This window comes from Pipistrellus kuhlii, unplaced genomic scaffold, assembly GCF_014108245.1.
Source record: "Pipistrellus kuhlii isolate mPipKuh1 unplaced genomic scaffold, mPipKuh1.p scaffold_m20_p_22, whole genome shotgun sequence".
NCBI classification, from domain to species: domain Eukaryota; kingdom Metazoa; phylum Chordata; class Mammalia; order Chiroptera; family Vespertilionidae; genus Pipistrellus; species Pipistrellus kuhlii.
Window position 1 is genome coordinate 6,769,813 of NW_023425521.1, and position 13,730 is coordinate 6,783,542.

The 13,730-nt window shown below is 33.7% G+C and overlaps 1 protein-coding gene across 4 annotated transcripts in view; it reads right to left on the reverse strand.

Annotated features, from left to right (window-relative positions):
- The window catches only part of CEP112 (centrosomal protein 112), a 267,970-nt gene that overhangs the window by 228,644 nt on the left and 25,596 nt on the right, over positions 1-13,730 (reverse strand). For all 4 annotated transcript variants that reach the window (XM_036451304.2, XM_045586287.1, XM_045586288.1 and 1 more), the window contains 4 exons: positions 11,065-11,155; positions 9,245-9,322; positions 2,404-2,451; positions 2,061-2,138 (listed from right to left, as the gene is read on the reverse strand). In XM_036451304.2, coding sequence (XP_036307197.1) covers positions 2,061-2,138; positions 2,404-2,451; positions 9,245-9,322; positions 11,065-11,155 — 295 coding nt within the window. The remainder of the gene's footprint in view (positions 1-2,060; positions 2,139-2,403; positions 2,452-9,244; positions 9,323-11,064; positions 11,156-13,730) is intronic.

Consider the following 13,730-nt stretch of genomic DNA (forward strand, 5'->3'; position numbering starts at 1 on the left):
TCTAACAACCCCTGAGGGCTCCCAGATTGCGAGAGGGTGCAGGCCAGATCAAGGGACCCCACCAGTGCACAAAATCCATGCACTGGGTCTCTAGTATGAAATACAGACATTAAAAATAGATGCTTGGGAACAATATTTAATAGCATGAAAAATACTTGAAATATACAAAACAATATATACCAGTATAGATCTCAAATTTCTAAGAAAAAAAAAATATGTTTTAAGGACACAATGAAAATCTAAAAGACAATACAATGACATTTTACCACTGTTTTTATTTCCAGGTGTTAACTTTATATGTGATTTTATTTCCTTCTTTACAGATGTCTATAATTTCCAAAATTTCTTCAATAGAAATCCACATAAGCTATTTTTAAACTTATAAATACTACATTAAAAGAAAGTAGAAACTAAGATAGTTCCCACATTGGGGCCACTCAGCATATACTTTCAAATATTTTAAGATGAAGAAACATTTTTTCAAATAAGTCAGAAATGACTATGTAATTGCACAAGGGTTATTTTAGCCAAAATGTACACAGACTATATTTTAAGATACGGAGTAAGTTGATGTTTACATGCAAACTTCTCAATGATGTCAAAATATTTTTATAGTATGCCAAAAAGAAAAACAAAAACATAAGGGTGTGGAAAAAATAAAACCACACACATTTAAAAAAGAATCTCTGATGCAACACATGATAAGTGTAAATATTTTTTCTTTCAACACATATGTGGGTAGCATTGGTATGCTTACCCCTGACCCAAAATGTCATCATAAAGATATTATTTCATGAAAGACCAAAAAAATTTCAAAAAGCCACCACTTCCTTTCAATTATTTTATTTATTCTATGGGAAACAGCCTGAACAGTAAAAAATAGTACAAAATAAAAGGAAATATGGTTGGAAATGACTTGAAAAAAATAATTGATAAGTTATTGAAAAGGAAGAAATTCATATCAAGAGCTCAAAAGTAAGTGCATCTGAATATAAGAAATATTACTCTCTTGCCAGGACTGGTTTTGCTCAGTGGATAGAGCGTCGGCCTGCAGAATGAAAGGTCCCGGGTTCGATTCCGGTCAAGGGCATGTACCTTGGTTGTGGGCACATCCCCAGTGGGGGGTATGCTAGAGGCAGCTGGTCGATGTTTTTCTCTCATCGACGTTTCTAACTCTGTCCCTCTCAATTCCTTTCTGTGTAAAATCAATAAAATATATTAAAAAGAAGAAAAAAAGAAAAAAGAAATATTACTCTCAAAAAAGATTATTTAAACATTTATTTTTGTTTCATCATATTTTTTAAAACACTATGGAAAAAACATCCAGCATGCCTTAAATTGGAGCTACAAAACAACAGACAGAATATTACTGAGTTCAAACCTATATAATTTGATTAGCCAATGTCACCCCAATAAAGTCAATAAGAAAAGAATATTATTGAGATCAGCAACAATAATTATACCAGATGGACTTTTTTTTTAAAAGAGCCCTCTTCCACCATCACCAACAACAACAAAAAAATAAATTTTTATGCCCATGATATTGTTTTAAATATCTAATTAAAAAGTCAATGCCTTTTGTGATAGTTTATAAATAGGGTGGTAAGAAAACTTTATAATATTGAAAATAACCAAATTGAAATTAAATCTGAGAAATTCTTAAAAGCATCCATGCCCAGCTGGAGTGGCTCAGTAGTTGACCTATGAACCTATGACTGGGAATCGTCACAGTTCGATTCCCAATCATGGCACATGCCAAGGTTGCAAGCTCAGTCCCCAGTCGGGGGGATGCAGGAAGCAGCCAGTTGATCAAGGATTATCTCTCATTGATGTTTCTATTTCTCTCGCCCTCTTGCTTCCTCTCTGAAATCAATAAAAAAAAATTTTTTTTAATGTAGAAAGACAAACCCTGCCTACCCTACATCATTACTTCATATGTGTACCAAAGACAACCTCTTCCTACCATGCATCATTATTCTAACTAAATCTGAAACCTCGTATTATACAAAATATAAAAATTGTGTCAATAATTAGGCATATAAAAAATATCTCAGTCCTACCTCTTTCTCATGCATTCGAGAGAGTAAATGATCCTCATGGAAACTGCTGGATTTTCTCAGGCTGAATTTGGGAGTCATCTGTTGAATGAGTGAGAGTTATTCAATACTTTTTCAGGCATGGTTTATCCTAAACCCCCAAGTAAACTTCTAAATTGCCTAAAGTTCATGCCAAAATGATGTCAACACTGGAGGAGAAAAAAATTATTTATCCACTTTGAAATGATAGGATTCATAAGACAATTATGCTTTATAATGTGGAGATAGACTATTTTTTGTAAATAACTTGGTTATTTTATTTAAAAATATATGCCTGTAAGAAAAGTCCAATAGAATTCTCACCTACCAGAGAAACTGGGATAGGCTTCTGTCTCAGGTACCGAGGATTTTCTATCTGAAATTTTAAAAATAAGGAGTTATTAATTTTTGAGTTTAATTATTATTTCATAAAATATAGAATTAAGCTGCTTTATGAAAATATTTTCTATATGTCTTAATATTTAGCTTGTTTTTTAGAATGGCTATTGCATAATCCATTTTTAGTGACCCACTAACAAATGAACTATAACCTCTGCAGACACAATTGTACTTTCATGATCCTCACACAGCCTATGTTTTGGAATAGTCTCAATAATGTAAAAATTCCAGTTCACAATAACTTGATGTAGTGATTGATTTACCCAAACCAATATCTAAATAGGGTTTTTTGAAAACTTAAGAAGCTCATTATAAAATATGCATAAAGGTAAATAAATAAAGGGACAACAAAAAGAAAGACAAACCTGAAGAAAATTATCAAGGTGGTGTGACATAATAAAACAACAACAATGAAGATAAGTCAGTGGAATCAGGAAGAACCAGAAACTCAAATATATATGAGCATATTATTAATGAAAGATATAGCATTGTGAATTACTGAGAAAATTAGGATGTGTTCAAGAAGTAGAAGAAAATAAAATCAGATCCCTTCCTCACACTATATACAATAATTTCCAATGGGTTAAATACTTATAATTAAAAGCAGAACTTACAGAAGACAGTCTAGAAGAATGACTTTATGGCCTTGTAGTAAAGAAGATTTCTTTTTAAATAAACCAAAAAAAAGCATAAGCAAAAAAATTTTAATAAATTTGATAATTTTAAATAAGAACTTCTCTCCAAAAAAGATATCATAACGTGAAAAGAGAAACCATAAATTAGGAGATGTTTGCATGAATGCTTTGTCTCTAAATCATATAAAGAAGGTCTTCAAATTTTTTAAAAGAACAACCCATTAGGAAAAAAAAAATGGAAAAAACTTGAGACAGTTTCACTGATGATGAAATTTGAATGACTAGCAAACATGAAAATATGCTCAATCTGTTTTTCTTTTTTAATGTAAAGTAATACCACAATTTGATAGTATTTTACCACCACCAGACTGGCATATATTAAAAATTTGACAATAAGAGTATTCCAGATGTGGAGCACTTCCAGTAGGTATATAAATGAGTATAAGTACTTTGAGAAGCATTCATTAAGTAAGATAATAAAATCAACTTAAATATCATACCAGAAAAAAAGGCATATTCTTTAAAAAATAACATTGTATTATATATAGTTAACTGTTTTTAAAAATAGAGGCAGCAAAGGTTCAGTAAGCAGCAAGGTGCACTCAATAAATATTTATTGTTTGAAGTTGTACATATGAAAAGTAAATAACTATTCTCTATTTTTAGAAGAGAGAAAACCAGCATAGAAAATAAGTTCTTCAAAGATACATGTAAATCTGAAAATACATAAACCTCTAATTCATGAAGGAGAATTAAATTTAAGGGGGGAAATAAAGCAAGAGGAAAACAGAGAATCCTCAAAGATGTTCAAGCTCTAATTAAGCTTAAAATTTAAAACCAAAAGCCAAAAAAACCATTTGTGATTTATTTTTACTCTACATTTACAAGCAGGATACAAAATACTGGTTTAGCTGACTACAATGTGGCCTTTCAACTATGCAGTAACTCCTAGTTCATGCTCTTCATCTTTAAAGGCCATTAAAGACAGAAGTTAAGGACTCACTCTGTTATCATAAATTTCATTTTTCCAATGGACCAAGAAAATTGAGGGGGGGGAAAAAGAGAAAATCTATTCTAATATTTAAAAGCAACAACAAATACTATGAACAAGGACAAATCTTCTGTTGTTATTCATTCATAATACGCTGAGTTTGTCTCATGACTACTTTTAATATGTAATGAGAATTATTCATAGCAAAGCATGTTCTTGAGTCTATTTGGGAAAAAGAACACTCTACTTTCTGACTTTATAACAGCAGCCAGATGTGCTTTGAAGTTAAATGTTCCCACTTTGTAATCCACAGTAACAGGGACTTGAAGCAATCTGTAAACAGTCTCAACATTTACTTCTTCTTGCTCTTTTAGAAAACTTCTTGTTCTCTCATAATACCTCAAGAAAGAACACCACAATAAAGAATGTCCAAAATGGGAGATAAAAAAGGTCTTATGTGAAACATTAAACTCTAACAAAAATACAGAAAGCAAAGCTAAAAATAATTAAGTTCCAATAGCACAAGGAACCACGTGACAGAACATTTCTTGTTTAAGAAGCAAATAGAATCACAATAATAAAATATAGAATAAGTTAAACTAAACATAAATACAGACATCTGAATGCTCTCTCATGAAAGACATTTTATTTTGTTTAGTTCTTTAGCAGATTCATTTGTATGGTTATGAAGGATTCTGTTAAGTTTGTTTCTTCAAATTATTCAGGATTTAGTCAAACTCACCGAATACCCCCTTATAGGCTAATGTTAATCAAATAGAGATGGTGAATGGTTCCAGAAAAATAGAAAGACATTTTATATGTTATTTTGGCTGTCTTAGAGGAAAGGAGATTAAAAGAATAGATACAACACCCTAAAATAAATGTTTTTAAGTCATAGCATCAGTCAGAGAAGCTGCCAAAACTCTTGCATAAAATAAGCTCATTCCTCAATGCTAAATCAATTATGCTCCAAAGTAATGTTTTTTAAAGTCAATATTTTGAAACTTGAAAAACATTTTTCACAGAAATAATACTACAAATGGAGGCTCATTCATTGGCTTACTCACATTTCAACACTTAATGAGCACAAATAAAATACAAATATCAACACATAGTCCATTGACACAAGGAAAAGTAAACAAGCCAAAGACAAAATAGAAACAGACATGTCCTGTCACCTGATTTATGAGACAAATAATACTGCAGTGCAGCTGGAAAAGAATAGTCTTCTCAATAAATGCAACTGTCCAAGTGACAAAAACAAATCTTAACTCAAATATATACAATACTATCTCTAGATGATATGTAGATCTAAATAGAAAAAATAAAATGATAGTGCTATTAGAAGAAAACATAAGAGAATATCTTCAAGACCTTAAGATAGTCAAAGATCTTAAATAGAACCCAAATTAGCACTAAATATAAAGTGATGAGAAAACAAACTGCATTAAAATGTTTAGTTTCTGTTCATCAAAGACAGCAGAAAGAGATGAAGGAAAGCAACAAAGTGAAAGAAAATATTTATATCACTATATTCCAAAAGTACTCTAATCCAGGATATATGCAAAGTTCATAAATATTGATAAGTAAAAGGCTGACAACTCAACAGGAAAATTGGCAAAGCCTTAAGTAGACACTTCAATCTGAGATACTATCCAAACTGTCAATAAACATATTAAAAAGCATCTAACTTTACAAGTCATCAGAAAATGCATGTTAAAAAACACACAATGCAATGTCAGTAACTACTCTTAAAATCCTATCTAATAAGAGTAATATGCAAATTGACCAAACCTCTGCTACACCAACAAGCCAAACCCATCAGCCAATAAGGAATGAATATGCAAATTAACAAACCAAGAGGGCTGCAGCTCAAGAAAGACCTCCAATGGCCCCTCACACCATCCTTAGAAATAAGATTAATATAAAAAAAGTTACGCATGAAACATATAATAAAGTGTATTAACAAAGCAAGAAAGCTTTCCAAAAACTAAAGGTTAAAAAGGTTAAAGAGTAAGAAAAACAATATAGGAAGAAAATTTAATCACTAGTCTTAGTATATAAATCTCTACTTGAAATATGTATTCCTAGAAAAAATATTAACAAACTCCTGGGAAAAGAAAGAATAATGGTATTTTTTTAAAATATATTTTATTGATTTTTTACAGAGAGGAAGGGAGAGAGATAGAGAGCTGGAAACGTTGATGAGAAACATTGACCAGCTGCCTCCTGCACACCCCCCACCGGGGATGTGCCTGCAACCAAAGTGCATGCCCTTGACTGGAATCGAACCCGGGACTTCTCAGTCCACAGACCAATGCTCTACCGGTGAGCCAAACCGGTTTCGGCAGAATAATGGTATTTTTAACATAAACTAGAAAATTCAAATTCCAGAATATCTAATGCATCAAAATGAAGGTATTGACAGTCACACTAGAAATATAAAAAAAAACTTACCTTTGTATATAGCACAAAAATTAACCAGATATTAACTGATCATTCAGAGGAAGAAAGGAAAAAATATTCCGTGGCACATTCTCATCCACACTAAATCCAAAGCAAAATCTAAGCCTTTAATACACTGGACACTTGAATTATTCTACTGTGATTAAGAGATATATAGCTTAGCCTGATTAATGCATATATGTTATAAATATATAAAAATACAAGACTTTCATATTTTATACTGTTAGTGCATTCTTTGAACAATAAAATGTGAAACAAAACCTCAGGCAGGCCTAGTTTGAAGGCATTACCTCAAAATATTTTAGCTGCTTTCTTTTCATTTTATTATACATTGAAAATTTTAATCCTCCGAACAGTTAAGTAATCATGAAAAGTCTTCCATGTGCTAAGAAATGTATATCAAAAGTTTCCAATAGCTGAGGGCAAAGGCAAGTTTAAAAGGCCCTGAATTTTGTTTTTCCCTTTGATATTGCCTTCTGGCAAAAGAATTTGTCTTTCAGAAGGATTTCCTATGCTCTTCTCCCATGCTGGTAGCTTAGACCACTTCTCCAACACCCTCAAACATGAAAATGTTTTTCTTTTGACTTGCTATTCCCCTCGAGATCCATTCTGCTTCTCCCTTCTCTGTCATTAATGTGCTCCAAAATCACTGCGATTCATGTAGCTGAAATTCTTATCCATTTCCCTCCAATCATGGCCACTGCCTGAGCCAGGCATCCTCACGTTGTGCTCCCACCCAGCCTCCTCCCTTTAGAGACGAGGGCTGTTCAGCTCCGGGTACAGCGGCCCCTCTAACGGAGGGACTAAGACAGAAGACTCCCGCCCTGAGTCTCATGAAGCTCCAAACTTTGAACTCCTCGGTTAATCATACCATCTCTTCCAACTCCATGAGTTTAAAACCAGCTTTTAAACCCCTACCCAGGATTCTCCCATTGGACAACCAATTAACTGATGGAGAGCCAACACTCCAATTCCCTTTGGGTGCCCTCTGTACAGCCCACCGCTCAGTCAGTAAGCATTCCGTATTTTCTGTGAAACGGGCTTCTTCCTGCACTTCCCATCCTGCACTTTCCATCTCCACCGAAGTCACACTAAGGTAGAGTTCATTGCGAACACCTACAAGATGATTGAGTACCTCTCTCCATTTCTACTCACATCCACCATAACCTTCATAATGCCACCTAATTGATTTTCCTAAAGCACATTAAGCCCATCATTAAAAAGAAGGGTTTGGGTTTTTAAAAAAATTAATAATCCCTAATGTAAGTAAGAAATGAGAAATGGAAAATCCCATATACTGCTGGTTGGAAAATAAATTGGTATACCCCTTTTGGGCCTAAGAAAGCAACTGAATATGTATAAAATGACTCTTCTAAGTAATTTTAGTGCAGTATTACTTATATTAGCAACAAACAGGTTGCAGCCTGAATGTCCAAAAATAACTGAATGCTTAAATAAGTTATGGAATATCCATCCAAAAGAAAAATTAGTGCTATTATTAAGATTCATGTTTACAGAACTATTATAAACTTAAACCAAATTTAAAATAGCACTTAAATATGACTGCAATTTTGTTTAAATTTTAATTTTATAAACACACACACAGAGAAAAAGAAATATACATAAAACAAAATATTACATCTCTCGGTGTTATGATTTTAAAACAGTTTAGTCCTCTCATTTTCTGTATTTTTCATATGTCCATATTACAATGCAAATTATTTTTATAGAAACCAAGTATGACAAAAATTGTTTCAAATCTCTTTTTATTTCCTCAAAGCGTTTTAACAGCATATATGTAAAACGGAATGTGAGGGGATGGGGTGGAAATAAACCTCCTGCCCAGAGGTCAGGGTTCGATTCCCTGTCAGGGCACATGCTCAGATTGCGGGCTAGGTCCCAGTAGGGGCGTGCAGGAGGCAGCCGGTTGATGATTCTTATCATTGATGTTCCTATCTCTTTATCCCTTTCTCTTCCTCTCTGAAATCAATAAAAATATATTTTAAAAATAAAATAAACCTCCTGGGCTTCCTATTGCCTAAAATTTACATGCTAAACTTCTCAATTTAGCATTCAGAGCTCCCATGCAATCCAGCTGCTAACGTTGCTCCCCAAACCCCACATATACCCTGGGAACTAGTCATGACAGTTCACTTACAGTACACAGCACCCGTTCTTCATGCCAGTTCTGCCTTGAATTCCTAGCTCTGTCCTCCCCAACCATCCAAGTACATTCATGCTCCCAGACTTTGGATATGAAAACTGCTATTCATGATGGCAGCTCATCCATGAAGTCTCCCTGACATTTTTTTTTCAACCCAAATGCCCTTGCTTTTCCAACTCCTCCCTTCCCTCCCCTCCACCTCAATATTCTACTTTCTACCTAACTCATTTTGGTATTTTATCATATGCTATCTTAAATTATTATTTTACTATTTATGTGTATATCTCATTTCCCCAACAAAAATGGCAGCTGTTCAGGGCAGAGATTATGTTATGCTTGTTTGGAATGTTCTTTCTCTTTCCTGTGCTCTCAGTCCTTCCTGGTGTTAACACAATACTTGAAATCTAACATCCAATACGAGTCACTGAATAAAATTAAATTAGTTCAGATGTTTTTTCAAATACTATGATACTTCCACATGAATATACATACATAAAACAAATACTTGTTTTACCCCAAGATTCCAACTATTAAGGCGAGCTTCGATGTCGCTGTCATCCAAAGAAACAGCAGATTTTTTCAAATGAACTTCCTGAAATACAAAAGAGAAGAAGGGATGAAGGAAAGAGAGAAGAAATGAAAGAGAAAGGAAGAAGGTAAATAAGGGAGGGAGAGCAGAGAAAAGGGAGGGAGGAAGACGGACAGAATGTGTCATTCAGAGCAGTGAGAACTTTGTGAGCTTTTTTGGGTAGTGCCATATTGCCTGAGAGGAAAGGGTTATGTTACAATTGAGCTGGTTTTCAGTTCTAAGTAATGACTGTTTATTACATCTGCTTAGGGCTATGAGATGCCTTCACAATATATTCACACAGTAACTAGATTTCAAAAAAAACCATCAAAAGAATATTTTAAAAATTAATCCAGACTCTTCTCTTTAAATTCTTTTACAGAAAGTTTTAATTGTGGTATACCACAGTAGCTTTAAAGGGGGATGGGGAGACACTTGAAAAGATGAATTATTTACTCTCGTTAAAATTAGTTAACAGGAAAGTTTGTGCTGATGTCCAAGAAGCTCTTTGTTCTTAAATTAATTCTCATTCATACCCTGAATATAAAGAGAAATAGACTTTGAATTCACATCACAAAAACACAATTACAGTGATTCTTTACTTTTTCCAAAAAAGTAGAATTCCATGCTTTTTTTCACCTCCCATGTAATGTATTAAATTAAATATTTATCAAACCAGATTGAAATTATAATTAACTGAGGAAAGCCTAAGATCAGTGCCAAAAATGAACAATGATCCAAAAGCGCTAAAAACTTAGAAAGGTTCATCTGTGTAAAATAACAGTGTATATTCTACAATACAGCCAAAAAATGTATTTTGAAATTAAATTTGTTGATACAGTACTTTCATGCTTTCAGAAAACCTTGTTAATACAAATAAATCTATTTACCTATGGTCATTAAGTCATCTGAAGTGATGAAAACAAAAAGTTGTTTGCTATATATTATATTAAAATTCATTATTGCTTCTATTATTGGTCCTTTTTATTTTTATGAATAAGAATGTCTTAAGAAAATGTACTTGCTTTATTTTGAGTAAATGCAATGATTGATAATAAACCCACAAATATTTAAAATGTGCTCTCCTTTATATTAAAATATTTTTGAAAGTTCCAAATTATCACTGGAGAAAATGCAAGGAGTTATGTTCAGCGCAATATGTGCTAAAACAGTCAGGTATCACTCGGGATATTCTTGGAACTAAAAGTCTTGCAATCCAAGACAAGCCAGAGTTACACAAAGACCCTTGAAGGCAGGCAAAGTCCTTCCCTTCACACAGCAACCTGCAATGCTCACTGGTACCCTGTTCAAACTAAATCTATGTTATTTATGCACTTGATTGCATCTATTGCAATTAGATGCAAGAGAGGTATTCATAGGTCAATATATAAACAGTTCACTTCATCAGGAAGGCAGTGTCTCCTATTTCATTACAAGTTAATCCCAATTTCTTAAATTTATAACAACTGTCTCATTTTTATACATACACTGAATAAAAAAGTAAAAAAAAAAAACTAATAGTTTTTTGAAGCTATTCTTTGATACACAAGAAAAACGATAGACTTATTAACATGATGCCTTAGAATTACTGAGAAGGCAGAAGAAACAGTGAGGAATATACCAAACAACATTTCTTTGACATCAGGATGGTCACCAAAACTTACAGTATTTATTTGCTATCTCTAAGTCATCATTGGAACTTTGACAATATGAAACTAAAAATGTGTGGAGTTAAAGCAACAAACAGAAGTAGAATCTGATCTTACACAACTCTTTTGGGTGGTATGTTGTCCGTCTTCTCTGTAGGTTGGACTCCTAGAATGTGATGTCCTTTGGAGTTTCTCAGAATACTGTTCCCTGTGGGCAGACCAACAATCAGAACTGGGAATATTCGGGGGACACGGGAATTTTCAAATCTAAGCTTAGCAAGTTTTCTCGGGATGAGATGATTATTTATATTAACAATGATGTTTCAGTAGCAAAGAAAAAAATCTAAATAACTTACATTTCTCACATTTTATTTCATTTAAACTATACATAAGATGTCACCTAAAAGCCACATACTTGCTTACAAACAAATGAGATCTTTAAGTAGGACTATAATAAACTACATGTATTTAAAATGTTCTCCTCCGTTTAGCTTACCCTAAATGTAGGAAGAAAAAAAAATAAAGCATATATTCTTAGATAATTCTTTTAAAAGGTTAGCAAGTTTTGTGGAATTCATGTTCCATATCAAGATGAAACCTAAAAACACGTAAAATAACAAAACTTTTATGTACCTGAAAGTCTGAATTAATTTGGAACCTTGTCAGAAACCACAGATAAATCAAAGTCTTCAATTTAAAAACGCACCATGTCGCCCTGGCCAATGTGGCTCAGTTGGTTGGGTATCATCCTGTGCATCAAAAGGTTACTGGTTCAATTCCCGGTCAGGGCACATGCCCACAGTTTCATGCTGGAGGCAGTCAATCAATCTTTCTTTCCTTCCCTCTCCCTCTCTTTCTCATTCTCCCTCTCCCTCACTCCCTCTGTCTCTAAAAATCAATAATAATAATAATAATAGTAATAATTAAATTTAAGTGCACAATGTTAATTCAGGTAAAATATGATAAGTACAACATGTGTAGGAAAATAACTTGAACAAAAAGACTTTTCTACAATGTAAAACACAATATAAAAATGCCATTCTCAATTTCTACCTTAGCCTGAAGTCTCTCATACACTTTTATTCACATTGCTTCAATGAAAGTTCCATGACTACAAATATCTCTTGTCTGAACAGCTGCTTCAATATTTGTGAAATGGAAACTAACCATTATATAATGAATTAAAGTCACTAACTTTCAATCACAAGCCATGTCAGAATTTTCTTCACAAACAGTGACCTGTACTAAGTATTCCAAAAAGATAAAATAGTAATCAAAATGACAAGACTACAATGAATGTGTTTTTTGGTAATAAATATAATAAATAACATTCCTTAGACTAGTTATGAAATAATTTAGAATGTCTGGGAAAGCTATTTTCAAAAGAGCTATCCATTTTGTATACCTCTACTCAATATCCCACATAGCCAAATAGTTAAAAATAAATGAAAAAAATAGATAAAGTAATAATTTGAAAATAATCTCATTGGCCAATGTGCTAGAGCTGATAGAAGCATTTAATACTCAGTATGGGAAGAGGCAACCTGATATATCAAACAAAGCAGTGGCCTGTTCTTCTTTAAGAATAGATTAAACAGTCATAAAAAAGAGCTATAATTAAAAATTGAAAAATGCTTAAATATTAAAAGTAATTCTTCTCATAGAAAATATTAATAAAAAGAAGAACTGAAACATTTATTGGTTTATTACACAGGGTACATGCATAAAACAACACAGCCTTCTAACTCACTTGCAGCATCCTCTGTACCAATCTTCCTCTTTCCATCACAATAAATTTTCAAACTAAGTTATTGGGTCCATGCCCTAACCTGCCATATACTCTTCAATTAACAATTTGACTTCCACTCCCCCTGGAAGTGTTGTGTGTAAAGTCATCAATGATCTCCTAGTTGCTAAGTGAGTCATAAATGTCCTTACCTTCCCTAGTTATTATCAAGGCATGAGGGACAATGTTTTAAAGCTGCCACAGAACATTCTACCCTGGTTCTCCCCTTGAGAAATCCCCTTCACAGAAACCTTCACTAGCTTTTCTCTCTCTGTACATCCCATACTGGCTAAATCCCAGGTGTCTGTGCCTAATATTATCTACTTCCCTTTCACATACTTTCCCTGGACAAGTCAATATGCTCTTCATTTTTTTAAATAATAGTAAGCATGGATTACCAAATCCACATATCCATCCCATCCCAATTGCTCTGCCTCCAACTCCATTACAAATACAAGTTAAATAGCTCCGCTTCCATTTCACCATGTCCAAAACTAAAGGCATTCCAATGCCCTAGGACATGTGCCAGTGCAGGCCAAGTGGAGCAGAGGCTTCCCGAAGCCAGCTCCAGTGAAGGCAGCTGAACCAAGGAAAATAGGAAGGTTAGCATCAGCACTAAAATATGGGCTGGCACAAGAAACTTGGAACATTAAGCACAGATATTTTATTTCTGGCCACCGAGACTGAGTCAAGCTGGTAACACAATGAACTGAACCTGTAAGTAGGTACAAAGGTAGCTCAGAATCACAGAGATGGGGCTGGAGGTCAAGGTGAACAGTGAGATAGAGGATAGAAGCAAAGCTCTACCCCATAAACTTTCTTCTGAAGGGTAACGGACTACAAATAGAACAGGGGACATGATGACAACAAGCTCATGATTATGGTGCCTGCCCAATTAGAAAAGAGGGGCTGTGGCTTGATTAACCTGAGGATACCCAAACTAACACAGCCAGAAAAGCTCAAGCACATCATAAGATGCTCTGACATCAAATGCCTT